We start from the raw sequence: 27,750 nt of genomic DNA on the forward strand, positions 1-27,750 counted from the left end.
TCGATTGTTGCTTTGTTTCTGGATCGTAGAAATGTACCCAAGTCTCATCCATAGTAACAATTCGGTTTGAGAACTCTACATCGTTTACAAATCGAGCACAGATCGAACGCGATGCTTCTACCCTTGCGCTCTCTTGGTCAACACTCAAACAATTGGGGATCTATTTTGCAGCAATTTTTCTCATGTCCAAACTGACGTGATCTATATGATGAACGCGTTCGTATGAAATATTCAGTGCTTCAGATATCCGTTTTAGCAAAATTTGGCGGTCTGTTAAAATCATTTCATGAACTGAATCGATATTTTGGGGGCTGACACAGAAACTGGCTTTCCCGATCGGTCATCATCTTCAATGGAAAATTTACCTCTTTTGAAGCTTGCAGTCCAATTTTTCACGGTCGCATACGAAAGACATTGATCACCAAGGGTAAAGCATATCTTCGTAAATCTGCTCACCTCTTAACCCTTTTAAATACAGGTACTTGATGATGGCTCGATACTCCAATTTTTCGATTTTCACAATTTCGGTGGACATCTTCTTTCTTTTAATTTATTGCGTAACTCTGGTTTACTTCTTTGACCTCAAACTTCACACTGTCACTTCTAATGAGTTGTTGTTCGTTGTTATGGTAAGGCAATATTGTTTGTATGCATGGAACTGGTCTAGGCTAACTAGATATCAATACATCCCCGTATAAGCGCTTGTAGCATCGCAAAATTGTATGGTACCCCGTTACGCTAACTTCTGCTAAAAGTGTTTCTTGTACACATGCTATAATTATTGCGTAACGTTAAAAATTGTAATGCTCTTTATCAAAAGGATATATGTATATGTACGATATATATCGTTTACATATATTCCAGAGTGACCTGAAACCCAGACTAAAGAGACCTAGTGGATCATGCCTATTTCATTGAGTTCAGTGCTCTGATAGCATCTTGACTATCAGAATGGATCACTGTGTCACGTTGCTTGTTGCAACAAAAGCTGTAAATTGATTTCGACTGTCGTAATCATCGACCATCTGTCGACATATTCACCTCCCCACATTTCATTCCGGAATATCACCCGATCGGGAAGAAGAAAAAAAAACACAAGAAGGAACGAAGAAGACGCGGATATCGGAAACGCTGCCACCCACAATTTCTTCCCGTTTCCACAGCCGCTCGAGCAGTAAATGGCGCGGCGTTCAAGCTACAGATCCATCAGAATATTGGATGCGATAGGGGGATTACTTACCCAGTTGACGAGAAGAATGAGGCTGCAACCAGGGCCGCAAATCCGTTAAAGCTGAAGCCTTCGAATCATATAATGAAGTTCTTATTGATTTCCGTGTACCGCCTTGGCTCTCTCGATATTTCATCCATTCTTTCGCGTGGATCCGGAGGTGGGAAAGGAGGATAATCCTTCCGGTTATTATTTTTTTTCCTTTGGGATGATGGGCGAGGTGCGCATTGAGCCGGGATGAATGGGAGATAATCAGGTCGACGCTAATTGATTCGGAATTGCTCCTGCCATCAATCTTTTATTGAGTCCGGCTGTGTCGGGGGTTTGAATTAGAAGCCTCGCGGTCCCGTTTGGCGATCTCCGATGTAATCGCTCTCTCGAGGGTATAGATGGGATCAGGGAAGAATGCTCCCCTGTTTCCTCCTGCATAAGGCCATTGAAAAACATCGGTCGAGACTCCTAGTGTTAATTTCAATACTACATCGCTCAATAAGTCCCGGTGTACTGCTCCACCAGAGTTAAGTTAAGAAATTTTGAGGCTGTTTCAAAGGTTTCCATTTTTTCACGCCAATTTCTTAAATATGATGAATCTAATACATACTACCTTACCTAACTCACCCACTCTTTCACCCTCCTTCATAAGTTTCACAGTTTCAGGTGGAAATTAATTCATCCAACACACGACAGTTATTACTGTCAACTGTCATGAAGAAGAGGCTTCAAGGAAGGAAATTTAGCTCGAATGCAGAAGCGACTGTAGAATCTGAGATCCATTTCGGGAGCTGAGACGACCGTTTTACGAGCCTACGTATCAGAGTGCGGGGGTACTAATTAAATCCAGAAAATCCATAACTCTGTTTGCACAATTGAATAAATGCCAAATTCCATTCGGTTAGAACACACTGAAGATAATAATCATATAGCACATTAGGGGAACGCAATGAACGTATTTGTGAAACAATTATTTGTTCATTAGGCGTGTTGTGTTTTCATTTGGGAAAAAGTCATACGACGAGCGCGTGTTGGCACAATATATGGTAAATATTATGTTTGTATCCGAAATATAGGGTGTGTTTTGGGCTCGTACAGATATTCAGATGAATAAAGAATTGGGGGTTGCTGAAAGAATAATATGAAAGCGGATTTTTCCTTTAAATATACACCGCTTCTCACACTGCTCTATATAAATTGTGCAAGGTGTTTTTTCTTTGATTCCTAGAATAGACAGACTATGATTTGGTGACATTCCCATGTAATGTTTAAGATGACCATTCCACAATAGTAGAAATGGCTCTATGAGACTAGCCTGCCCTTTCCTCCAATTTAATTTCCATTAGAAATCAACTAAGAAAAAAATCGTCTTGTGCGATGAAAGATATTGACTTCTCATATAATGCATATTATGTGTGGAAATGGTTGGAAGAAGTTACTTCATGTACTGGGTTGGGAAGAATTTCAATTATCAATTGTATACAGGGTGAGACTTTGACAAGTACAGATATTTCAACAGTAGCTTCTTGAGGTCAAAAAAAACACTTTTTTCTTGTACCATTTTTTCCGAATCTGCTCGGTTTGAAAGATACAGGCTGTTGGAAAACCATTAAAAATTGTTATTTCTAGTTTTATATCACGTCTTCCAGTATTGTGACCATTACGTACCATGAAAATACCAAAAATTCAAAGAACCCAACTTTTGAAACTAAATTGGACGCTATCTAATGAATATTCGAACGTTTTGTAAAATAAAAGTATTCTTCATATTTTATCGTATGATGCACCGTTTCTGAGTAATTTAATGTTCAAAAATTAAAAAGCATCTGTGAAATTTGAAAAATTGGGTACTTTGGCTGAATACAACTCTGGTTGAAAAATCCATAGATGTGTGGTGTCACAGATTCAGCTAGTTATTCTGAAGGTAATCTTCTTTTTTCAGGAGTAGCACAGCTCATTATGAAAACCTAAAATGGCTATATCTTTTTATCATGGCCGAATCAGAAAAATGGTATAAGAAAAAAGTGTTTCTTTTGACCTCGAAAATCTACTTTTGAAATATTTGTATGAGTCAAAGACTTACCCTCTATAATAAGAATACTTGAAGTATAGAAACCAACTGCTACAGATTATTCTTACCAATTGTTACTATTGCAAACTTCGGCCTAATTTCATGGAGCCATATTGACACATTTTTGACAAAATCATGGGGCAATAAGGAATAGAGGCCTACGATGTTTTGGCGAAAATGGCGTCATGTTATCATTCTAATTATAAAATTCGTTAATTGCCAGAAACCATCACAAGGAGGGAAAGAGAATCCAAAACCTTGCTCTTCATGCTTTGAAGGCATTTTCGCAATATGGAAAAATGGAATAGACTTTCATATCCATATTCCCTATTGGAAAGACTCCTTTTTCTGAATATAGTGGGTGTCGATCATCGAATAAGCTTTGCAGTACACAAAAAATTTCGAGGAGGAGGTCTCTCCCAAAAACAACGACTCCCGAGACGACCAATCTCGATAATGCAGAGTGCATAAGAACCCCAAGCAACAAAACCACCCACAACTCGAAACCAACTCCGAATTTCTTGCTCCTCATCAAGTCTAATGGACCCGAAAAACAAATTCCCAAGGAGGCATAACCGAACAAAAACAAGTTTCAGTTTTCGCTTACCCGATACACAAGGCGGGCTCTCGCGTAATTTGCCGAAGCGTTGGCTGTGCAAATTTAGGGTTTTATAACATTACGGAGTTAATTAACGGAATCGCAACATGTTTATCTCAGACAGTCTGCGGGCTACGCGCCACGTCGTGTGTGCTCCCTTATATTAAATCGACTCTATTCGAAATTTCCACGCTAGATCTCTCTCTCTATTAATACGATAATAATCGATGCAAAAACCGTGGAGGTGGGTCTTGGCAGGATTATGGTCTCTGGGGCGCCCTCGAAGTCGTTAAGTCGGGATGGTTACTGATGTCGAAAGGCAATCTTGATCGAGATTGGTTTTGATTAACTGGAGGAAACAGCAACTGGTGCAATCTGTTACTGAAGGGTGCCCGAGGAAATTTTTTTGTTACCCTTCGTGATATCGTGTGTAATTCGAGGTACGCTTTCATCGAATTTCAAATTTTGAACCGCAGTAAGCTTCTTGTGGCAAAGTTCCACTAGACAGAGGTGGGTAGATTTGGATGTAGATCCTATGATACGATTCTGAAGATCTGAAGATACTCTCTACTACTTATGAGCCTTCTTGAGAACTTAAAACTAAGGAAACTGTCGAATGGCTATCAGGTTTCACTAGACCGAGTAAGGTTGATTTGGTGATAAATCTCATGGTTCGACTTTGATGATCCACAGCACATTATGGTGGCTTATTCCATGAAAACTAAGCAATCTATCTATCTAGTTCAACCGTGACTTAGTTTACAGGATTTGGAAGAGACTTTAGTATTTTTGCGGAGCAATGGACATTAGCAGAGATGAGGTTGATTCCTTATGGTGGGTTTATGAAGCAATTTTGAGAATTAGAAACTTTGGAATCCAATTGACGAATGGCATTGAAATTCCGATGGACTCAGTTTGATTTTAACATATTTGTAAGATCTGAAATAAAGAAGATTTATCTATCTATCTATCTATCTATCTAGATAGAACACGCTGAATCTATTGCGAGAAATTTCGTGAACCTATCTCCTTTCTTTTAGATTTTCATCTTCGAAAAAGAATTTTTAAAAAAATTGCAAATTTCACTAGGGAATTCGTCAAGACTAAACAGTTGCGCCGAGATGGATTATTACTAGGAGAGTTGCTCTTTTAGGATATGTATCACATTCAGATCTGTGATAATTTTCCTGGGAGAAAAACTACTCTAAATCTAAAGTTGACTTTCGAAAAATTTCTAAAAAGATGGGGTCAGTTGAAACTTCCTCAAGAACGAACGGTTGTGCCGAAATGGATGAAATTCTCAGAAGTTTAGTAGAAGAGTTGCTCTTTCAGAATATGTATCACATTTAGATCTGCGATAATTTTCCTGGAAGAAAAACGACTCGAAAGTTGACTTTCGAAAAATTCTCAAAAAGATGGGATCCGTTGAAACTTCCTCAAGACCGAACGGTTGTGCCGAAATGGATGAAATTCTCAGAAGTTTAGTAGAAGAGTTGCTCTTTCAGACTATGTATCACATTTAGATCTGCGATAATTTTCCTGGAAGAAAAAGTATTCTAAATTTGACTTTAGAAAAATTCCCAAAAGGATCAGTTGAAACTTCCTCATGACCGAACGGTTGCGCCGTGGTGGATGAAATGTCGAGATTTATCATAAGGGGTTGCTCTTTCAGAGTATATATCACGTTTGAATCTGCTACGATTTTTCTGCTAGATACCTAACTCGAAAGTTGAAGAATGGAAAAATGAAAAATTTGATTTTCTGGTAAACAGTATTAGATATCCGAAAGTTCGGTAAGCAAATAAAGGTTTTCGAAAACGCTCACTCTACTGCGAGAAATTTCGGAAGCCTTTTTCTATCAGTTTAGATTTTCATCTCCGAAATAGAATTTTTCGAAAATTGCAAATTTCAATCTGCGATATCTCCTGTTATATTCGTCTGATCGAATTGGGGTTTCCGATTATATAATCAGCGTTTACTATGTTCTCACCTCAGCACAAATCTCGATTTCGAAAATCTCAATTTTTTGGGGCAAAAATTATTAAGGGGTTAGAACCCCCTAAAATGACGTATTTGCTACACTGTCTGAAAATCAGTATGTTCTGTTGCTGTCTTAGGATATGGAGTGCACAGAATTTGTTCTGAAGATTTTAGAAAACCAAACAGTTGATGATAAAATAGAGAATTGCACTCCAGAGAGCTCTTCGAAGTCAACTCGAAAATGAGAAGTGGAAAAACAAAAAAATTATTTTCTCCTAAACAGGACCAGATATTTGAAATTTTGGTATGAATGTATAAGTTTTCGAACACGCTGAATCTATTGCGAGCAATATTGAAAGCCTATCTCCCTTCGTTCAGATTTTCATGTTGAAAATAGTATTTTTCAAAAATTGCAAAGTTCACTTGAGCATTCACCAACTAGACGACCCATTCTCTAGGTGGTTTCACTTTACCAAGAATCTCCGTTTCACTCCGAAATACTGACAGTCAGGCCTATTGAGCCTCCGTCTAAAGTCCACCATACACGCAAATACTTTTTGCCGGAAGAAAGAAATCATATAATGTAAACTTACCGATGACTGTGAGGTTGTATCTGATGCTCCTGGTCTGCGCGTTCCTGAAGTCCACCCGGCACCTGTACACACCCTCGTCGTGCCGTCGGATGTCGTCGATGACCAGTTTCGCCGGGCTGGAGCCGGTCCGGAAGTAGGCCCTGCTTCCGAACACTTCCGGCGCCGACCAGTGTCTCGCCTGCGACAGCGGCTTGCCCCGCACGTCGAAGCTGGAACAATGGAGGCATTGTTAGCGCTATTGTCGCTCTCTGTGGTCCGGTACTTCATTCGCCGGACAAAGGAATTATATATGGCGGCCGACGGTCCTTTATGAACTGGCCGCTGGAAAATTTAATCTGGGAAATATAAATAAATTATTGCGCTCACGGCATAGACCCGGGCCTCGATATGATTAATATTAAGATAAATCGGCGTTTTCGACTGATGGACGGGGCCCTAATAGGTTCGCTTCGAATCCGTGGTGACACGACGCGTTACGGCCAGAAGTGCGTATTAAAAATGGATTGACCGTCCGTCGACCAGGATAATGGAGCGAAAATATTGAATTTCTATGGGAGGTGGAGGCATCAGAAATGAAACGAAGGAGAGCTTATACATGCAGGTTTCAGACTTATTGGCTCATCATCAGTTTAGCTTGAAGAAGATAATCATTGCATTTGCCAAAAAATATGGAAATGAACTGCTCGTCAAAAGTTAAGTATGATGACGGATTCTGTAATCCATCAAACTATAAAGATTATCTAAACAAAAGTGAAGCAAGTTTTCATCAAGTTCCATTATTTCCAAAGCAGGTGCCAGGAATGCACATTTCAAAGATTTTTGGCCAGTGTAGATTTCGTTCGCAATAAGATCAAATCATCCTACGTAATAAAATATTATTACTTGTTGTTGCCTTCTGGGAACTACGATCATGTAGATCTTTTGGTCTCTCTAACCTATTCATTCAAAGGAACCCAAGGAGGTCGTCAATGGTATTGATAAAACCGACAACAAACTTAGGAGCCTTGGCCGTTACCTAGTGTGTATCCAGGACCGGTTTTCCCATATGAATAGTTCTTAGGTCAGCCAGCTCTGGACACTTGCATACCATATATTCAGCTGTTTCTGCTTCTGATCCACAGAGCCTACAAATCTCATGTTGACTTTTCCATACGGTATAAATGTTATTGTACGGACAGTGTACCGTCAGCAGTTCCACCATAACCTAAACTCAGCTCGTAACAGCTTCAGCAGCTTTCTGGTGTAGATCGGTGAAATCATCAGGAATTTCTTTGACTGAGTATGGAGTAAGGAGTGTTTCTCCAGAGGGTTAGTCTGTTGTTCAACTCCCATTGTTGGACCACCGCCTTGTATTGGTACTTTCCAAGCCCACAGAAAGGCTCAGGTCCAGCAGGTATTAACCTTGATGCTCTTTTGGCAAGTTTATCGGCTTTCTCGTTTCCTTCAACACCACAGTGCCCTGGTACCCATAGTAAAGTAACTTTATTGCCTCTGTCCAGTTACTATATGGTATAACGGTACTCCCATGTCACCAGAGATCCCTGGCAATGTTAATGGCAGTGTAATATCACGTTTACATACGATAATTTGAAACGTCAAAGACTCATAAATTGAAGACTACGTGCTACAACGCAAGTAAAAGACAGTTTTTCAGTTATTTCGGTGAGAAGAAAGCCTCTCTTTTTTGTGGAATGCCAGTCGACATCTTCGAGAAGCCACTAGTACCTTCATTTCCTTAAGCACTGTCAGAAGACAAGTTTATTTAAAATAGAGACGCTCATTTACGGGAATTCCACTCACTCGCGAACACAAGCGTAAAAGATTAAGTGGGCAATATAGATATACTGCTCCACAAAAATAGACACAATTCGGACAATTGGATACATTTTTCTCACCAATTTCAGATATGTATAAGAAATCCTAATATTCTAATCGAAATCGCACGTGAATTATTGGAATCCTTCTCAAAAGTTATCGGCAATGTTTATTAGCCTCTCGAAGTCTTCGACGAACTGTTTCAATCGGTACCAAAACATCAGAAGCATTCAAAAGCCGCTAGTGCATAATACTCAAACGCTCTCTTCGGGTAGTCACAGTGAGAAACCGATCTTGTGCAGGAGTAGATCTTGGGCGTCCAAGATCGTCTCGGACGAGACTACGCGTTCAATACCTTGCGAGAAATTTGCAACATCCCTCTGATTCTCTGATTACATCCTGCAAGAACTTCTCTGAAACTGAAGAAGTTATCGAACGAGGAACAAAAAGACATTCAGATGTAAGAGAGTAAATATTAGAATTCTCATAAATCAGTAATTATTTGAAACGATCACAAAATTACTGAACTTCCTTAACTTTTGTGGAGTATCAATTTTCTTTTGACAGCATTTTCGCTTCCATAGAAAGCTGACGGTAACAGCAATCAAAACGTTGTTTTTCTCATAACTAAACCTTCAAAAATACCTTGGATTCGCCATTTCCTCATTGACATACCAAAGTTCATTCCTCCGAAAGTGGCCGGGTCGCATCAGCCAGTCGATCCATAATATCGAATCGCCAAATATGAATGGAAAAGATCAATCCCTCCTACGGAAACCCATTCGGCCGAGTCTGTACAAATATTTACTAGATATCCCATACCCCGAAGGGGAAATAATATCGATATCCAGCCGCTTATATGGGCCTCGTGGCACACAGACGAGAGAACAAGGGCAACGGCATCGTCAACGATTCGGAATCAATTGCGACCTTTCTGTTGCCATTACCTCAGCTGGAACTCTCAACATTTCAACTTTTAGACGTTTCCGCTGCTAGGACCACGAGTGTTACTCGAGTGCGGCGGAAGTCTCGCTTATTATTGTGTTTCCCGGTCTTTGAAATCGGAATGCGTCTGGGGCTCTTTCGTTATTTCTTTGTGCCCGAGAACGGGGCACGGATTGCCAGACCGCCCGGGCAACATTTACATCAATTGTCTACGTCGCAATTAATAGCGGAGCCATTAGTGTCATTTTTTTTGGAAGAGTGATCCGGAAAGTGGAGTTTTCCGTCTGGAATTACGCGTACAGGGTGGGCCAACTACGACAAGCAGATTTTTTTCTGACCCACGTCAGTGTCAGTGAATTCACAACTTACAAAACATTCAATGCCTTATTAATTAATAATTTGACAGTCATCCGTTTCCATCATCATCTTCATTGCTGCATCCCGTTACCGAGAATAAATCTAGAAAAAGAATCAAAAACAAAACTATCGGTGCGATAAAACTTATAATTTCTTAGGGCTATTTGCGACTGTGTGCCTTCCTGTGAATGAAGAGACCCAACAGTGACCTACAGATCCTTCCACACTCTGGGCATGGATAGTCACCAACCAGATCTGGCCGCCTCTGTATTCTTTTCGAGTCTCCATTATAACTGTGGACCAAAGACCTCCACTGAGATTTGTCCAACGCTAGTTGTTCCCTGTTATGATTGTAATCAACTGATTTTAGGGATTGATGCAGTGTATCCTTAAACCGCTTATACTGGCCTCCTGGTTTCCGAGCTCCCTCTGTTAATTCGCCATACAGAGCTATTGGGGAGTCTTGTGTCTTGCATCGTCAGAATGTGGCCGCTCCATCTAAGTCGGACCCTCGTTACCTGAGTCTCAATGGTTATACAACTCGCGTTCTGCAAGACTTCTGCATTTGAAACTTTGTGGAACCATCTGATGTGCATTATTTGTCTTAGATGACGTTGTTGCCTTTGTTAAAGCTGTTTAATATGTCGCCTGTAGGGCGTCCAGCTTTCGCTTCCGTAAAAAAGCGTTGGGAGGGCCACTGCTTTGTAAACAGCTGTCTTGGTCTTCAGATTGAGGTCGTTATTTTGAAACACTCTGTCCTTGCGTTTCCAGTGTTCAATCAGAGAAATTTTTTTAATCCCGAATGTATGGCATTTCAAAAAATAGATTTAAGCGAAGTAAAATGTTAATGCAGTTATTTCTGAAGGGGATTTGGAGATTTTCTTCAGATAAATCCATTTTTCTCAGTTTATAGTTGTTTTTTCTCAATTTTGAAGATTGGTTGTCGGAACTGGATTCAAGTTTGTTAATTATTATCAATTTCAGGTCAGTAAATGTCATGAAGTATTAGTATTTATGAAAAAAATCCGAATATGTTATCAGCTGATGAAAGAGAGCATTATTTTTTGAATCCGAACTTCTTGTCTCTAAAAACGATCATAACGGAAGGAAATTGATTATATGGTGAGCCACAATTATGATATCTTGCCTTCTCCATTACATACAATAGCTAAAATTGCAACTTTGATGCTAAGAAATCTTGTCCAAGTTGAACTGGAAATCAGAAATGATTTTTTAAATGAATTGTGTATGATGGTCTTAACACCTTCCAACTTATATTGTCTCCTGGTTGGTCCCTTGAAACTTCGAAATATTCTCAATCTGCCTATCTAGTAGCTTGTTGTTATTTGGAATCGCCAAGTCGATGAAATGTGCTGTGTTCTCATACTAATTCGATATGATTTGAGTGGTACTGCTAGATATAGCGAGAACAGTACACAAGTACATGGGAAATACGGAAAAATATGGGAAAGAACACTATCAACTTTTTCAAGAAGCACCTTGATATCAGGAATCCAACCTACACCAAGGAGTTTTAATGTGTAAGCTACAAATAATAATTAAACACAAACAACCATTGGATTCGTCTTATCCATTATTGAAGGAAGAACTAACAAGGAAAGAATAAACAGACATTTGAAAATAAGACCCCTGTGATCAAATGAATAAGCTAGAAACAGCTTGAGAACTCACTTGAATTTCTATGAATATTACTGAACGTTGATTGTAGTCGGTACATCCTGTATATAACCATTCGTTGATTTTCCAGCAGAAATCCCTCCAAGGCTTTTAATCACCTCGATCCAATCAGCGTCTGAATCTTCGTTCGTTATTCGAAAACATAAATATCCCATCGTTCCGAAATGATAAGCCGGATGGATAAGCTGTAAACTACCATTATTTACGATCCTCAAACGTGATGAGAATGCAATATGAGCCCTCCGCTAAATTAGAACATCGCAACGCCCCCGGCATTTTCCGGGCAAAGAAAGGATTGCGTGGTTGAAAATATTTATTTCGGTATGCGCATTTTCCGAGAACAGAACGCCGCTGCCGCACAGAGCATCCCCACGACCGGAAGGTTAACAGCACCACCATGCCAGAAATCGGCATTGTTTATGGATTTAATTTTCGAGTTCTGATATAGGCGTGAAATATAATTGTCGAAATGCTGTATGAGAACTTATAGATGTGGCGAGTAGCCACAATATGGTCTAATGTATTTCAACTACCACTTCAAATTGTTCAGTTAAGCCAAGGATCAGATTTGTAAAACCGTGGACTTGTGAAATTAGAAGTATTTTTGTAGGTAGTACCCCAAGAGAATAATGGATTGAATTTTATCTTGAAACTTTTGTACGATGAACACATTTTTCAAGATTCGATCTAAATGTAGGATTCGCATTGTGAATAAGTTATAGGTAGGATGAAATCTTAGAAGAAGATTCCTCTGAAGACGCCCACTGCAGTTGTGGGCGAAACGTCAATTGAAATACATGAAAGACCACGGATGAAAAGGCCAGAACTTCTCTGATATTTCGTGGAAGAAATAGCTATAATAACTTTTTCATCATATTTCCTCGCCTAACGTGATTGATTAGGAGTATTTGCCAAGAATCATAAACTTAATCACATGGGACAAAAACATCATATTTTACGTTGATTTGGCATATCTCGGATTGTACGATATAGGTCGAAGATGTTACATGGTTTGTTGTCATTTAGACAGTAGTTTTATAATGCTTCTTCTATCTGAGCCTTGGTTCCTATTGGTGAAAAACTCACGATTTTCGGAACCTTGGTGTCAGGTCCGGACTATATGGTGGATGTATCAAAATTTCTCATCTCAGCTTCTGGAGTTTTTGGGGAATCACACTATTGCCTGTGTGGTCTTGATGGAAAACAAACACCTCTGCTCTGGGTAATTTCTGGTCGTCTCTGTTCAATCTTTAGTTTAAATCGGTCAAATCTGGAAGCAAGTGATAATGGGTGATTGCTTTCCAGACCCATCACCGTTTGAGCTGCTTCACCGATGGTTTTTGCATAGTGATGTCGTAAGCCATCCATTTCTCAACCCTTAGTCACCACCCGTCACTAGGCTTCGCAGATTCGAATTCGATCCATTATGTTTTTTCAATGTCAATTGGTGTAACACCAAAACATCGAGTTGCCTTCCATATTCAGCTCAGTACAAATGGTTTAAATACGTTTCATGATCGATCTCTAGCTCCTTGACGATGCTACGATTGCTAAAATGCAGGTTAACTTTTCTTTTTGTTGCCTTCCATTTTCAATACCCTTAAACTTACAAGGAAATGGACCCTTGCAAAAAGTAGCAAGAGAAATGTTTAAGTTCGGAATGTCACCTTTCGTACGAGCATAGATTTGAAATGGTTCGATAGATACCTTACAAGATATAGCGTCCGTGGCTTAGTGGTTAAAGCGTCGGCTTAGTATATCGCAATCGCGAGGCACTGAGTTCGATCCCGGGCTAGAGGAGAAATTTTCTAGTCGATACAGGTTAAAATTGACATGAAACAGTTACAGAGCCTACATGGAACCCAAGTGGTTCTACGAAATCATACAAGCTCACAAAGCTTCTCCATCTCCATTCGATCAGACTCAAGACCATCAAAAATTTCAATAAACGGAACGAACGGTTTTTCTCATGATCTCCAATATAACCGGCATTCACAAGCTCCCAGCTGATCGAATCGCCCGCAAGATACCCCCGCGAATTTCCATAAAAATTCATTACCGGATATCAATTGCACCCCGCCCGACAGAAATTACCCCTTCCTTCCGCCACCGGAAATAACATGCATCTGAATCGCAATGAGCCCCTGCGTATTTCCACTTTCGTCCGGTTTTTAACGTAATAAAATCGAACGTTTATGGCGATCCGACACGAACGGCGTCAAACATAAAATTCAGCCACCGCCCCGTAGCGATCTTGACGTGATTCGACGTTTCCGTGTCGCAATAAGGGGCCGCATATCGGGCCGTCGCTATGCATATTGGGCCGCCGAGCCGGAGTATGGGGAATTGGCCGGCCTCGGACCTTCGAAATTTCATCGGGGTCCGGTAGTTTGGAATTCCGATATATCGGTCGGAGCGGAACGTGCCCTTCTTGAGCGGACGGACGTGTGTGGCTTGGGTTTCTGTAAATTGGCGTTGTTTGGTGCCGGCGTCGGGGATTTTGTTGGCGTCGATGTGTGGGCAGAGTTGGCATATCCGAAGCCAGACTGGTTGGGGTTCGACCAAAAAAGGCGGTATTGGAATCGGTCTGCCGGAAGGTACCAATTTTGTTTTCATATACCCAGGTGTACAGGCTGTTTGTTGATTGAAATTAAAACAGATTATACGATTTTCACGAAACTGATTTTTTTAACCACGACGCGTGTTTCGCTATCACAATATAATCTTCAAGAGGGTGAAGGTAAACTGAAATATTTGGTACTGAACGAAATATATGAGTGCGCATTCAAATATTCTCTTTAAAATCTAGAGCAATCATAACACAAGATGAATAATCTTGACTGTGAAGAAGAACGTTTAATACAGAACGCTAACTTAATAGTTTACTTAGAAAATAGTGGTAGAAATGGTTTAGAAATACGTTCATACACAGAATATCACCATCACCCTTCAAAATTCCGTAGTCTTCTTGACGAGGAATTTGGTTTGTGGGCGAAATATTGAAACTGAGTTATTTGTTACTTGACAGGGACATCCAGGCCACGCTGAGGTCCCTGGAATCACACTGCACGGGATATCTGCTGACATGGGAGTGCTCTAATGCCATAAACCAACTGGTCAGAGACAATAATGCGACCCTACTATGGGAACCCTGGCATTGTGGTGTTGAAGGAAACGAAAAAGCCGATGACCTTGCAGAAAGAGCATCGAGGTTAACACCTGCTGGACCTGAGCCTTTCTACGGGCTTGGAAAAGACCAATATGAGGCAGTGGTTCAACAATGGGAGTTGAACAACAGAATAACCCTCTGGAGAAACACTCGTGGACTTACTCAGTCAAAGAAATTCGTGATGATTTCACCGACTTACAATAGAAAGCTGCTGAAGCTCTTACGAGCTGAGTTTCAGGTGATGGTGGGGCTACTGACGGGACACTGTCGGTACAATATCGTTTGTACCGTATGCGAAAGTCAGCAGATGAGATTTGTGAGCTCTGTGGATCAAAAGCAGAAACAGCTGAACACATAGTTTGTAAGTGTCCAGGGCTGGTTGGCCTAAGATACATTCATATGGGGAAAGCGGTCCTGGATACGTGGTAACGGAAAAGGCTTCTAAGGATGTTGTGGGTTTCATTATTCATTCATTCATTCATTGCTGTATCCCGTTACCGGGAATAAATCTACAAAAAGAAGGAGAAAAAAAAAAAATAAAAAACAAAATTCGAACAGACTTGTAACTTCTTAGTGCTAGTTGCGACTGTGTGCCCTCCTGTGACTAAAGAGACCCAACCGTGACCTGCAGATCCTTCCACACTCAGGGCATGGATAGTCTCCAACCAGATCTGGCCGCCGCTGTATCCTACTCGATTCTCCATTATAACTGTGGACCAAATACCTCCACTGTGACCTGTCTAATGCTAGTTGTTCCCAGTTATGATTAGCATTAACTGATTTTAGGGATTGATGTAGTGTATCCTTAAACCGCTTATACTGGCCTCCTGGTTTCCGGGCTCCCTCAGTGAGTTCGCCGTATAGAGCTATTTTGGGGAGTCTTGTGTCTTGCATCCTAGGAATGTGGCCGCTCCATTGACGACCTCCTTGGGTTCCTATGAACGAGTAGTGTAGAGAGCAAAAGATCTACATGGATGCCTCAGTGGCAGACGATAGCTGTCGTTATGGCTGTGCGACACATTAAACTATCCAGCACATCACCGGAGATGTCAGAAGTTCGCGGGTACGGAGTACAAAAATAGACATCTTGTTGCCAAGATTCTTCACCAAGAATTGGGAATAAACTTCTAAGGTTAAGAAAAGTTACGCATTACAATTACTATCCGGATGCTGTATTGGAAAATGATCATCACAAGCTCTACTGGCTCGCACGATTCTCACAGAGCGAAACATAACTCACAATAGACCTGACCTTATATTGCTGAATAAGGATGAGAACAAACTATTCATCGACGTGGCGATTTCAAATAACAAAATTCTTCTAGATAGGAACACTGAAAAACTTTCAAAATACGGAGATCTCGAAGAACAAACCAGGATACAGTGGAAATTGAAAGATATCGAGACCATCCCTATTGTCATTTCATCTACAGGCCTGATACCGAAGAAACTACCAGAGAACTTGAGAAAACTTCAGTTAGACGAAGACCATCCCTATTGTCATTTCATCTACAGGCCTGATACCAAAGAAACTACCGGAGAACTTGAGGAAACTTCAGTTGGACGAAAATATTTATGCAGAAGGCGGTACTGCTGGGAACGGCGAGAACTGTACGCAAGTACATGTGGAAGGCAGAGGACACTGTTTGCTCCGACAGGAAGAGCAGGTGGATCAGGAATCCAACCAAGGGCCAACACGAGCCCGAAAACCTAGAAAGGGCTCCAACAGAGCTTAATCCTTTTGATATCTCAGATATCTGGGATAAGTGAATGTCCTCTGGAGAGTAGTGAGTGTGAGAGTCATAATACTCTACAGGGCATCAAGCAATGTGACTGTCTATTATTTAGGATAAATTCCCACCGAAAAACGTTCAAGCTGGATATTATATTACATGCATGTTAGAGTCCATCGATTTCCCCGTTCGTGATTAATCCTAGTTAACCGCTAATATCAATCCATACCGTTCATTCTAACCTCAAAATTACCGTACCGGATCGAATCGTCCGGCCTGCACTGCAATCCAACCGATATTTTAAGCCGAAACCCGAATTCGGAGATGGAAATGACCGGCACTCGAATTATGCAAATCGAATCAATAACCGACCCTCGCATAAAAATCCACTACACGTGTTCTAATAATATCGGCCGATTGCGAAATCACTTAACCCCCTGAATTTATTAAGGGCAAATTAAGCCCCCACTAACAATAATAATTCCGGCACTTATTCTTATCTTTACAATAAAATTATTACAAAGCGAACGGTGGGGGTGGTAAGAGAGGGAGGGGGGATGGAGTGGATGGCGGGACCGCCGATGGCGTGTTTACAACGTCATGCAAATATGATTGCTATTAGGTATACGGCGACTTGGGGGCCTGGTGTTTCGGTTTATTATGCAGGTTGGAGTGAATGGGTTTTTGGGATATTTATGGCCGATTCTCAGATGAGGGTCCTATATCTAACGTTGTAAAATCATTTAGTATCAGGTCAACTACTCTGATTTGCATTTATACGCGTTGTTCAGCAGTTTTTACCGATGTTTTCGCAACGGGAATGCGGTCGTGTGTTATCGTGGCTAATTAGTCAGCTAATAGTAGTTTTCAGAAAAAACTTTTGTTATCTGAATGTAATCTTTCGTTGCATTGAATATGCGTACGTGAGAATGCCCTCATTCGAGGTCAGCAATTGATTGTCTCTCATAATAATAAGCAAGAATTTTTCAAAACAATAGTTGGGGAGCCCAAGAGGGAAATTCGATTTACTCGAGAGTGCCAGATATAAGGGGAGATACCTTGAAACTTGTAGAGTATAAAAATTAGACCTGTACGTAGGGAGAATTGTCTAGGACAGCCTGTCAGAATAGTAAAGAAAAAAAAAAACGATAATTGTACATACTCTAGCGTGTCAGATTAGGATATATGTGGTTAGTTACATGTTGAATAGTATACATTCTCTTACTCTGACAATTTGAGTGTGACGAAAATGTGTCAGTTTCAGCAATCCGAAACAATATAACTAGGCCATAAAGGTCGAAAAAGTCAGTTTTTTTGAATTATTTCCTCACCTTGGCTTCAACTCGTTTTCGCATTCATTATAAAAGTTGTGGAGCATTACATTTTCTACAAATTTTGTTCGAAGCAGTTTTTTCTACGTCCAAACTTTTTAGAGATCTATGGCGATGAAGACATTCTAGACTGGGATTCTACATTGACCTTGCCCTTCCTCATGTATGGCTTAGTTCTCTCTCTTATCACACTCTAGCTCGAAAAAGAGAATGAAAAATTGCTTCAGAATTTTATTATCTAAAACTTTCATAATGAATACAACAACGATTAGAGGTAAAGGAAGGGAGATATCTGAAAAAATGCATTCCTATCATCTTCAAGCTGTCAAGATGATTTTATTGAATCTGTCGGAATTTTAACTGAAACTATTTGTAACTTTAGTATATATTGGTTTCTTGAAACGAAATGCAATTTTTTTCACTTTTTGATTGATTTTATCAACATATTCCCTCTCTAGAACTGAATTCTTTTCTGTGTCAGCATGAACTGAATAAGAGCAACGATTATAACCGATAAGGGACACACTTTTCATTTGGGAATGTCCCGAAATGTATTCCGCCATATCCGAGCAAGACATCTATGCGGCAGAGTAAATATTGAAGCAGCGTTTCAGCGGGGTCCATCCGTTTTACCTCATTCAACAAACATTCCTAAGCTCATGAATCATATTCCCATGACGTCGAAAAAATGGCATCACTTCATTCAGCCGCAACCCCCTTTCCTTTCTTCTCGGGCTCACTTTCTATCCTTCTGGACGACTATTTACCCCCAAATTCGGTTTAACCTGACAGCGATGCTCTGTTCTCCGAGATCACGCAAGTTGATTTATAGATATTGAGCTTTCTTCTCGGGCCATCTGCGTCCCTGGGTAAATACGAGATTGTTCTCGGTCTTAGCATTCGGTTTTCGTTTCGCAATCGATTTGTTTATTTATTTATTCAGAGGGGGAGTACGCGTTCATTACAGAAAACTGAGTTGCAAATTGGCGAATGCGAAATCAGTGATATAGGACACCCTGTTCGCAGGTTGTGCAAATTTTTATGTTACTTTTACATCGTTAGTGTATGGTTTAGGGGTGAATCATATTATCATCGATATTAGCAGGATTTTATGGATATCTACCCACATGCTATACCTGAGAGAGAAATTCTGCCAATTTTCCGTTATAAAACGCAATATGAATTGGTGGATTGAATGCGTCGAGAATCAATTAATCTTCACCCAAATTATTGTGTAGCCTCCCATTATACCATCAGCGTTCCTGAGTATTTACGAGTACTTGTTCCTTACAGAATTCGAAGTTGCAAATTGGCGAATGCGCAATCAGTGGTTTGTGCAATTTTTTTATGTTACTTTTACATCGTTGATGTAGAGTCATTCGGGGCAACTGTGCGCACTTTTGCCTTTCAAGCCATACCCTGTTTCAAATGTTGAAGCTAGGAAAATTAAAACATATTCATAAGATAGAGAATTTTCTAATCTATAAGAAAACATCAAAAAGTAAACAAACAAGAACGTTTTCTTTTCGCAAAAAAGAATTTAGTAGAGAAAGTCGGAGTGCGTTCACATGCCCCGTATTGCGGGTAAGTGTGCGCACCCTCACGGGGTAAGTGAACGCAGTGCTTAGTGAACCACACAATCGAAACAAATTACAAAATAATGCCATCGAAATGTTGCAATATCAAAGAAATGCTGTTTATTGTCAATACAGAAGCGCCTTTTTACAAGCAGTGCATTATTGTTCGTGCCACAATTCTTGGTGAACACAACACTTGATACATTCCCCTGTTGGTGGCTCTTCATATTTTTCTGAACAAATAGGACAATATTGATCGAGTCTTAACCAAGAAAATCAACATTGTCATAATTTATTCCTCACTGAACTAATGCTCATATAATGAATCTATGCGCACACTTACCCGCGCACACTTTCCCCAGTAAGCCAAAATTTGAATTGACGTTCTTATAGAGTTGAGCAGCTAAGAGAACCTAAAATATTTTATTATATATTTAGATTAATATGCCCATGATCGAATAAAATATTGTTTAACACTGAGGGACTCGGAACTTGGACCTGGGAGAATTTGCAGAGATGCTGAAAATTAACAAGAAAACTAGTGAATTTGATTGATTGCAAATAAAAATTTAAAGAAACGTGGCACGGTGCACTCCTATGAAAAACTATTATGGCGATTCTGCGCCCTTGCTTCACCCAAATGAACCCCTCTTTCATACATTGCATAGTCGAGATATAAGCACTGCGCACACTTACCCACTGCGCTCAGTTACCCCGAATGACTCTAATGCTTGGTTTAGGAGTGAATTATATTATCATCGTTATTAGCAAGGGTTTCAAGACTAATTTGTTCGCTAATTATATTTGATTGAAGGATTTTATAGATATCTACCAACATGCTTTGCCTGAGATAGTTTTTCGTGATGAAACGCAATATGAATTGCTGGATTTAATGCGTCGAGAATCAATTAATCTTAACCCAAATTATGGTGTAGCCTTCCATTATACCATCAGCGTTCCTGAGTATTTACGAGTACTTGTTCCTAACAGAGATTTCGAAGTTGCAAATTGGCGAATGCGAAATCAGTGATACAGGACGCAGATTGTGCAAATTTTTTGTTACCTTTACTTCGTTTATGGGGTGAGTGAGGTTATAATCGATATGAGAAGGGTTTCATGACTCATTTGTTTGCTTTGTGGTAGTTTTATTTCGTAGAGCATTTCGTTGACGATTGGAGTTGTCGTGAATTCTCAGCAGAAATCTTTGCTTCTCCTCTTCAGCACTCTGTATCTCGAACACTCGATTCACTTTTAACGAGGCAACATATCAAAATTTCTGTAAATGCAACGGCGTTTTTCCACGAGGATGGTGCGGTATCCTTTTCGCTGAGCAGAAGATTGAGCAACGTCCAATATATCCGTTTCGTGCCATCGAAAAGGTCCACAAATTCGGTTAATGAAGATGGTAGCCGGTCGTTCGAAAGAAATACCGACGACGCGATAGGTAGGACACAGTTCGCGATGAAATGGGAATGCCAGAAAGTATGGCGTCTTTAGTGTCCCCCGCGGCAAGATAAATGTGTACACACATAAATTTCCAGGCGGCGCAAATGAGAATCGTCGAGCCGTCTCATCGATTTTCCCGGTCTATACATAAGGGAGCGAAAGAAAATCTTGTAAGGAGGTAATTCGGAATCAGGAAGAGATTTTTCATCCTGCATCGGATATTCCCATTTCTCGTGGGTCACGCTCTGCGTTCATTCCCAATAAACCGAAATTTGTGTGTCTGAAACCACAAATTCTCATTTAGAACGTCTTCTTTTTGATTGAGATATACATTTTTGAAACGTACCATACGCCAGACATGACAACATTTGAAGAAAACAATATCTGGAACTGAAAATGAATACAACAATTAACACATAAAGGTCATGAGACGTGGAACATTTTACCATAGCCGCTGAAGTAGTAGAAGAGTTTAATTTCCTATCTCTGATATGATGTCACAATACCCAGCTTACACGAAGAATGGCAATGTTGGCCTTGACCACATGTTCCCTCAACAGAGCGAAGAGTTGACAGTGAGGCAAGAGATCCTTGGGTTTTCCAAGTCTTTGACGGATAGAATCGAACATATATATTTCTTTGGCAGCATTGGTTTATTCGCAAGTGATTGCATAAGTGTATCAAATTACCGATAATCTTGTATGACAGCGTGTTGTTATAAAGGCGTTTTCTTCGTATTTCGGGCATTATATTTATGATTTCATCCATAGACAAACAATTTATTCAATATTAGACTATGGTTTCGTCACAGAATACATTAGTAGTTGAGTCTTTCTGTGATCAAAGATCAAACCAAAGTCTTATAATAAATAAATTATTAGTCTATGGATGAAACCATAAATACAATGCATGAAACACGAAAAAAACGCCTGAGTAATGTCAAAACTCACCTTGAAAATTCAATATAAATTTTCTTTCATATCACTTGGATTTAAAAGCCAGGGACATTCCAAGGATTGTAAAATGATAGAAGCAACCGATAGGCACAAATATCATTGAAAAAAATACGTTTCCATTGAAAAAATTTTTCTATTATTCACAACGTTGGTAAACGTTTACATGAAATTTTTGACAGGAGGGAAATATTCTGTGAAACTGACGGTGATCTTGATTGAAGTCAAAAGATCATCCGTTTGTTTCGATAGGAGGGTGAGGAAAAAACTCAACTTTGGGTAATTCCGGCATTCATATCGAATTCAACCGAATTGAGACCGTTAACGACTACAAGAATACCCCTGTATTTTATCCCTACAATGTATGCCGTATGATTCACACTGGCTGGAGTCTCCTGAACTACGAACAGGAGTAGAACCCTAAGAACTATTCGAGATTGGGCATCAATTCTCGCCAAGGACCTCGTCACATCCAGCCGGTCACGAAACAGAACATCGTTTCTACGACAGGGGTGAAGGTCGAAGCTCCCGTTCGAATGAAAACATTACCGCAAAAAAAGGCCGACACACGTGAAAGCGAATTAGCTCACCTGAAATGGCTTAACAAGGCGAAAACGTATTTTAAACGCCACGTAAACCTGCCCACATTCGCCCTGCGAGCTTTACGAGTTTCCATAAGAATTAGTTCGAGTTTTTCGGGTAGGGATTTCCGTGTGAACGCGTCAGCGGGACGCGCTATTCGCTGTTGTTTTAATTTCGACGCCGCACTTAAGCTATCCAGTTACGGCACAGCGGATGCTGCGTCTGGCCGATATGACGATTCTTTGTTGTTCAGTCGAATGAACAGTATGTGACATTGAAACAACACCCCTCAGTGTTAGTTGGAATTCTTGTATTACTCACTATATACGGGGTGAGTCTTTGACTCGTACAAATATCTCAACAGTAGATTCTTGAGGTCAAAAGATTGACCTCGCCGATTGAAATTTGCAATTTTCAAAAAATGCATTTCCAAGATGAAAATCTGAACTAATAGAAGTAGGCTTTCGAAATTGCTCGCAATAGGTTTAATGTTTCCGAAAGCCTATATTTGTTTACCAAACTTTCGGATATCTAACTGAGGGGATCCGTGCTTGGACCAGTTCTATTTTTAATATACATAGACGACTTGGTTTGCAACGTTTCCGCAGACGAAGAAATACTGTTCGCGCTGATGATACAACCTTTTTGAACAGGGCTAAAAGTGGTCGACTACTACAGGAAAAAGCCGAAATATCAGGGCAGAATGCTGTTGAATGGTTCAACAGCAACGACATGAAAGTCAATCCAGAAAAAACACAAAATCTGATCATCACCACCAGAGAAAGAAATAATGATACCATCTGTTTACTGGGTGTAACAATCGGCGGAAATTTATCATGGACGCAGCATGTGGATAAGTTATGTAAGAAGCTCTCTACTGCGCTATTCGCAATAAGACAAATTAAAAAAATACTATCTGAAAAAGAAGCTTTACTTGTCTATCATGCTCAGTTTCACGGACGTATGGTCTATAGTATAATTCTGTGGGGATCGTCCCCAGATGCACATAGAGTTTTTCTGAAGCAGAAAAATGCCTTGAGGTTGATGGCGGGAATAGATCGGAGGACCAGCTGCAGACCATATTTTGTCAAGTATGGGATACTCACCTTACCGTGCTGCTACATCCTTGAGTGCCTCTTGTTCGTCCACAGCAACAGAGATAGATTCACCAGACATACACAGATTCACGATCACCAAACTAGATCTAGGGACAAATATGTAACACCACTTCATCGGTTGACAACGACCCAGAATACACACATTTTTAACTCGTTAAAGATGTTCAACAAGATTCCGGACCATATAGTTTCACTGAGTTTTGTGGCATTCAAGAGAACGATTAAAACTCTGCTCACTGAAAACTGCTTTTACTCTATAAAGGAATTCATGGGATTTAGATTCTAATCGACACTTCTGTCTGTTTGTTTTGTTATTTTGTGATATTTTGTGTTTTGTTTTGTTCTATTTGTATATAGCACATTTAGAATAATTAATTAATATTGTGGACACATCCTGAAATTTATTGAGGAAATAAAGAGAATATGAATATGAATATGAACCCAACTTTTTGCGAATGTTTCGAAGGTCATCTTTCAAGTAGATTATCTTCCAGGCAAATTATCGTAGATCTAAACGCGATACATATTCTGGAAGAGCCACTCTTTTAGTAATGAATCTGAAAATTTCATCCATTTCGGCTCACCCGTTCGGTACTGACGAATCCTCAAGTGAACTTCGCAATTTTTGAAAAATACCATTTCCAAGAAGAAAATCTAAACGAAGGGGGATACGCTTTCGAAATTTCTCGCAACAGATTCAGCGTGTTCGAAAACCTATATTTTCATACCAAACATTCGAATATCTGACACTGTTTAGGAGAAAATATTTTTTGTTTGTTTTTCCACTTTTCATTTTCATGTTGCCTCAAAGAGCTCTCTGGAGTGCAATTTTCTAATGAATCATCAACTGTTTGCTTCTCTAGAATATTCAAAACAACTTCAATCCACTCCATATCCTAGGACAGCAATAGAACATCCTGATTTTCAGACAGAGTAGCAAATAGGTCATTTTAGGGGAGGGGTCTAAACTCCTTGCTCATTTTTGAGCCAAAAATCGAGATTTTCGACAACGCTGGCTACCAGAAAATCAAATTTTTCCATTTTTCAACTTTCCAGTTAGGTGATATCTAGCAGAAAAATCATAGTCGTTTCAAACGTGATACATACTCTGAAGAAGCAACCTTTCTAGTGATAAATCTGGACATTTCATCCACCCCCGTCTTGAGGAAGTTCTAGCTGAACCCAACTTTTTGGAATTTTTCGAAGGTCAATATTTTCGAGTCGCGTCTCTTCCAGGAAAATTATCGGAAATCTAAGTGAGATACATATTTTGAAGGAGCAACTCTTCTTGTAATAAATCTGAGAATTTCATCCATTTCGGCAGAACCGTTCGGTCGTTAGCTGCAACTGGTCCTAATGAGAAAACTGGTTCCGAACTAAAAATATCATTTTTTATGGTTTTTTGTCAACCCGTATCTTCCAAACCGAGCTGGAAAAAAATGCTAAAGGAAAAAGTGTTTCTTTTGACCTCAAAAATCTACTATTGAAATATTTTTACGAGCCAAAGACTCACTCTGTAGAAGGAAAAACAGTAGTGATTGGAAAAAATGAAGTTGTCTCAATAAAAATTTGGGAACATATGAGTCCTATAGTATTCACAAAAATTGTACGAGAGACTCAGGAGTGGAGGGTGAAGGTAAAGTCACCTTTAGTCTGAAGATGTTTTTGTGATAGCGAAACTAGTTACAAAAACTTATTTTTCGAAAATCGTATAATTTGTGTTTTAAGCGCTAGCAAAATCACTAGGGATATCAATATAATGTTATTAGTACTTATTTGTCTGATCCCACATTCGTGTTTCTACACATCTACATCCTGATGTGAGGGATTCTCGTTTTACTATTTCCGAGAACAATTCAAAAAAACGTCGGGCATTTTACCTCCCATTGTGTAGGATCGAAATGGTAGCGTAAATCTGAAAAATCAAGCTCATCGGATCCAGAATGTCAAGAGAGGGATGAATTTTCAATCGAAACTCGCTCAGATGATCATTTTCACCGAACAAACATCGATGACAGGTTCTGAAATAATATCCCGACGAATTACTCCCCGCTCGCGTCAGAATCAACACGGATGTGTTAATGTAATAAACAAGAAATGATGAATTTGGGGCACGGGGGCCAAACCAGGGCTGTAATAATGGGAAAGTTCGTAAGCTGTGTTAGGGCTCTCGATGGAAAAAATTTGTCGGACTTGGACGGTTATGAATCACTACAGATTCTGTTCATCATTTATCTGTTTGATATTGGGATAGCGTGGGTGTTAATTGTGTTATTGATGATAATTGAAATCTCAGTTTCTGAATTCGGATTATGCTCTAAATTCTCGTACGGTACTGTTGAATAATAATCGAAAACTCATCCATCAAAGAAGTATTATCCATTTCGATGAAATTTTCCGCTTCAACTATAATTTCTTTGTGAATACTGTGCTCATAGTTGCTATTTCATAGCGACAAACAATTCATTTTTTGGGATATTTCAAGTTGAATACGAAACTCCAACAGTATATGTATAACAATGTGTATTAATTATGAGAGTAGACAGAATAGAAAATGGAATCCTCAAAGAGACTTCACAATAAATAATTGCGCATCTTCATGTTCAACTTGAAATAACTTGTGAAAAAATGGCAATTTCGCCAGTGGCGCACCATTTTGAGGGTCACCTGTCCCTAACCTGAGTATCATCAGCTCAGGGTTTTATGATTGATATATTTCGATAATGATTCCCCTGTATATTCATAATTCCTTCCTGAGAAAGTCGGGCTTACGAAACCTAGAAGAATGATACTTCCGCGATATTCACACCCACATAACAACGAAATTGTTAATTTCCTGAAACATGGCCTGTCTGAATCCCACCGTTGATACATATCTCTATGAAATAATTCACCCTGACAGCTCTAGGCGAACCAAGATATACTAGCGTAGGTTTATTCGGGACCGGAGGAGGGTCGAAGGGTTGGGGGAGAACCATAAATTAAAGTCGAGCTCACCATGAAAATAACAAATAACATCAATTCAACGAAATCGAAATTAATTTCCCGCAAATGATTCCTTTGATGTGGCTGTTGTCATTTATGCGAATATGTGATTTTGTCAATGTCGTCACCGCATTGTTATACGATTGGCGAAATGGCAATGCGTATTCAAACCAAGCTGATTTTCTGCTCATATTATAAAATAACAGATGGCTACCCGAGGCTACATCATTTATTGATTTCATCAATTATCCTGTCCACAGTGTATATGTTATATTTACGCATTGAAATTCGTTACCCTTTCTAAATTCACCTCACATATGGTTTTGAAATAAGAAGAGTCTGATACAGGGAGAAGCAATAAAAACACCAAAAGTAAAAACTGCCCTTAAAGACTTCTACCATTGATTGAAATAAATTGACGAATTAAATAACAACCCATACCTTTGCATTGTGGGCATGGGATAAATTCATTATTATTTCCCGATTTCTCTAAGATGAAATTTGTAAAAACTGAAACTGAATAACCGCCAGCAAACCTTGTGTTCATTCAACCATATATTTTATCAGAAAAGAGGTAAATAGCTGGAAATACGTACCTACTTTCAAGAGCAGATGAAAAGTAAGGTTCTGAGAAAGAAATCAAAACAAAAACGGAATGATTAATACCGAAAATGAGCAGCATACACCTGTTTTGCTTTCTCAATCAGATTCCTCTAACCTGAAAAGATTTTCGCTTGATTTTCATATTTCATGCAACCGGAATACTATCAAAAGCCGCTGACTAACTCCTACTCCTACTCCTTTCAATCTACGCCTAAAGCGTACCTACCATCGACATACCATTCTGCTTGTATGTGTGCTTTGGATACGTAAATATACTTTTCATGAATATTGAGGCCCATATGCCCGAAAGCTGCTCTCGATATTATTCTTCGTATTTCTCCACGATGAGGATCAGATTAGTTGGAATAAGCTCTTAATCTATTCGTTGTTCAGTACATCGTAATTTATACAAGGTACAACTAAATGCAGAAGGTATTATTTGTCTTTTGATGTGATATAACTCTTGATAGTATTCCCTTAATCGAATAAAATAATTTTTTTTTGATATGGAGCATTCTAGTATTGTAATTTTTAACATCAAACAATAATCAAAGCATGTGTATTAGATATTGTTGTAGCAGAGGTAAGTGTAAAGTAGTACCATACAATTTTGCGTATGATGCAAGAGCTCATCTAGGGAAAAATCCCAGTGAAAAAACCCTTTCTCCCCGTGAGTGTGGAGGATTGTAAGAGATGAAACTGTTTACGAAATGAGCTGAAATATTTCACATTGAAGGGCATCTCTGTTCTTTTAGTTCATCACGATCAGTACGTGAATAATTTCTGGTTTTATCAAAAGAAGCTATCGTAGTTGCAATAATTATGCCTGAAAATTTCAGCCTTCTAACTATAAAGGGCAAGTAGCTATGATCATCAGCTGAAATCTCAAATATCTAAGTTTCGGAACATCTCTGAGGTCATCATTGAAATCTCCGTATAATGCATTCTCTTCAATTGTTAGACATCTTTTCGAGAAG

General features: G+C 39.5%; 1 protein-coding gene across 1 annotated transcript in view; it reads right to left on the reverse strand.

Moving 5' to 3' along the window:
• LOC123307370 (neural cell adhesion molecule 2) overlaps nucleotides 1-27,750 on the reverse strand; it is a 146,272-nt gene that overhangs the window by 68,546 nt on the left and 49,976 nt on the right. Inside the window, exon 2 of the mRNA XM_044889654.1 lies at nucleotides 6,462-6,670. Coding sequence (XP_044745589.1) covers nucleotides 6,462-6,670 — 209 coding nt within the window. The remainder of the gene's footprint in view (nucleotides 1-6,461; nucleotides 6,671-27,750) is intronic.

The sequence above is a fragment of the Coccinella septempunctata genome, chromosome 2 (assembly GCF_907165205.1).
Source record: "Coccinella septempunctata chromosome 2, icCocSept1.1, whole genome shotgun sequence".
NCBI lineage: Eukaryota > Metazoa > Arthropoda > Insecta > Coleoptera > Coccinellidae > Coccinella > Coccinella septempunctata.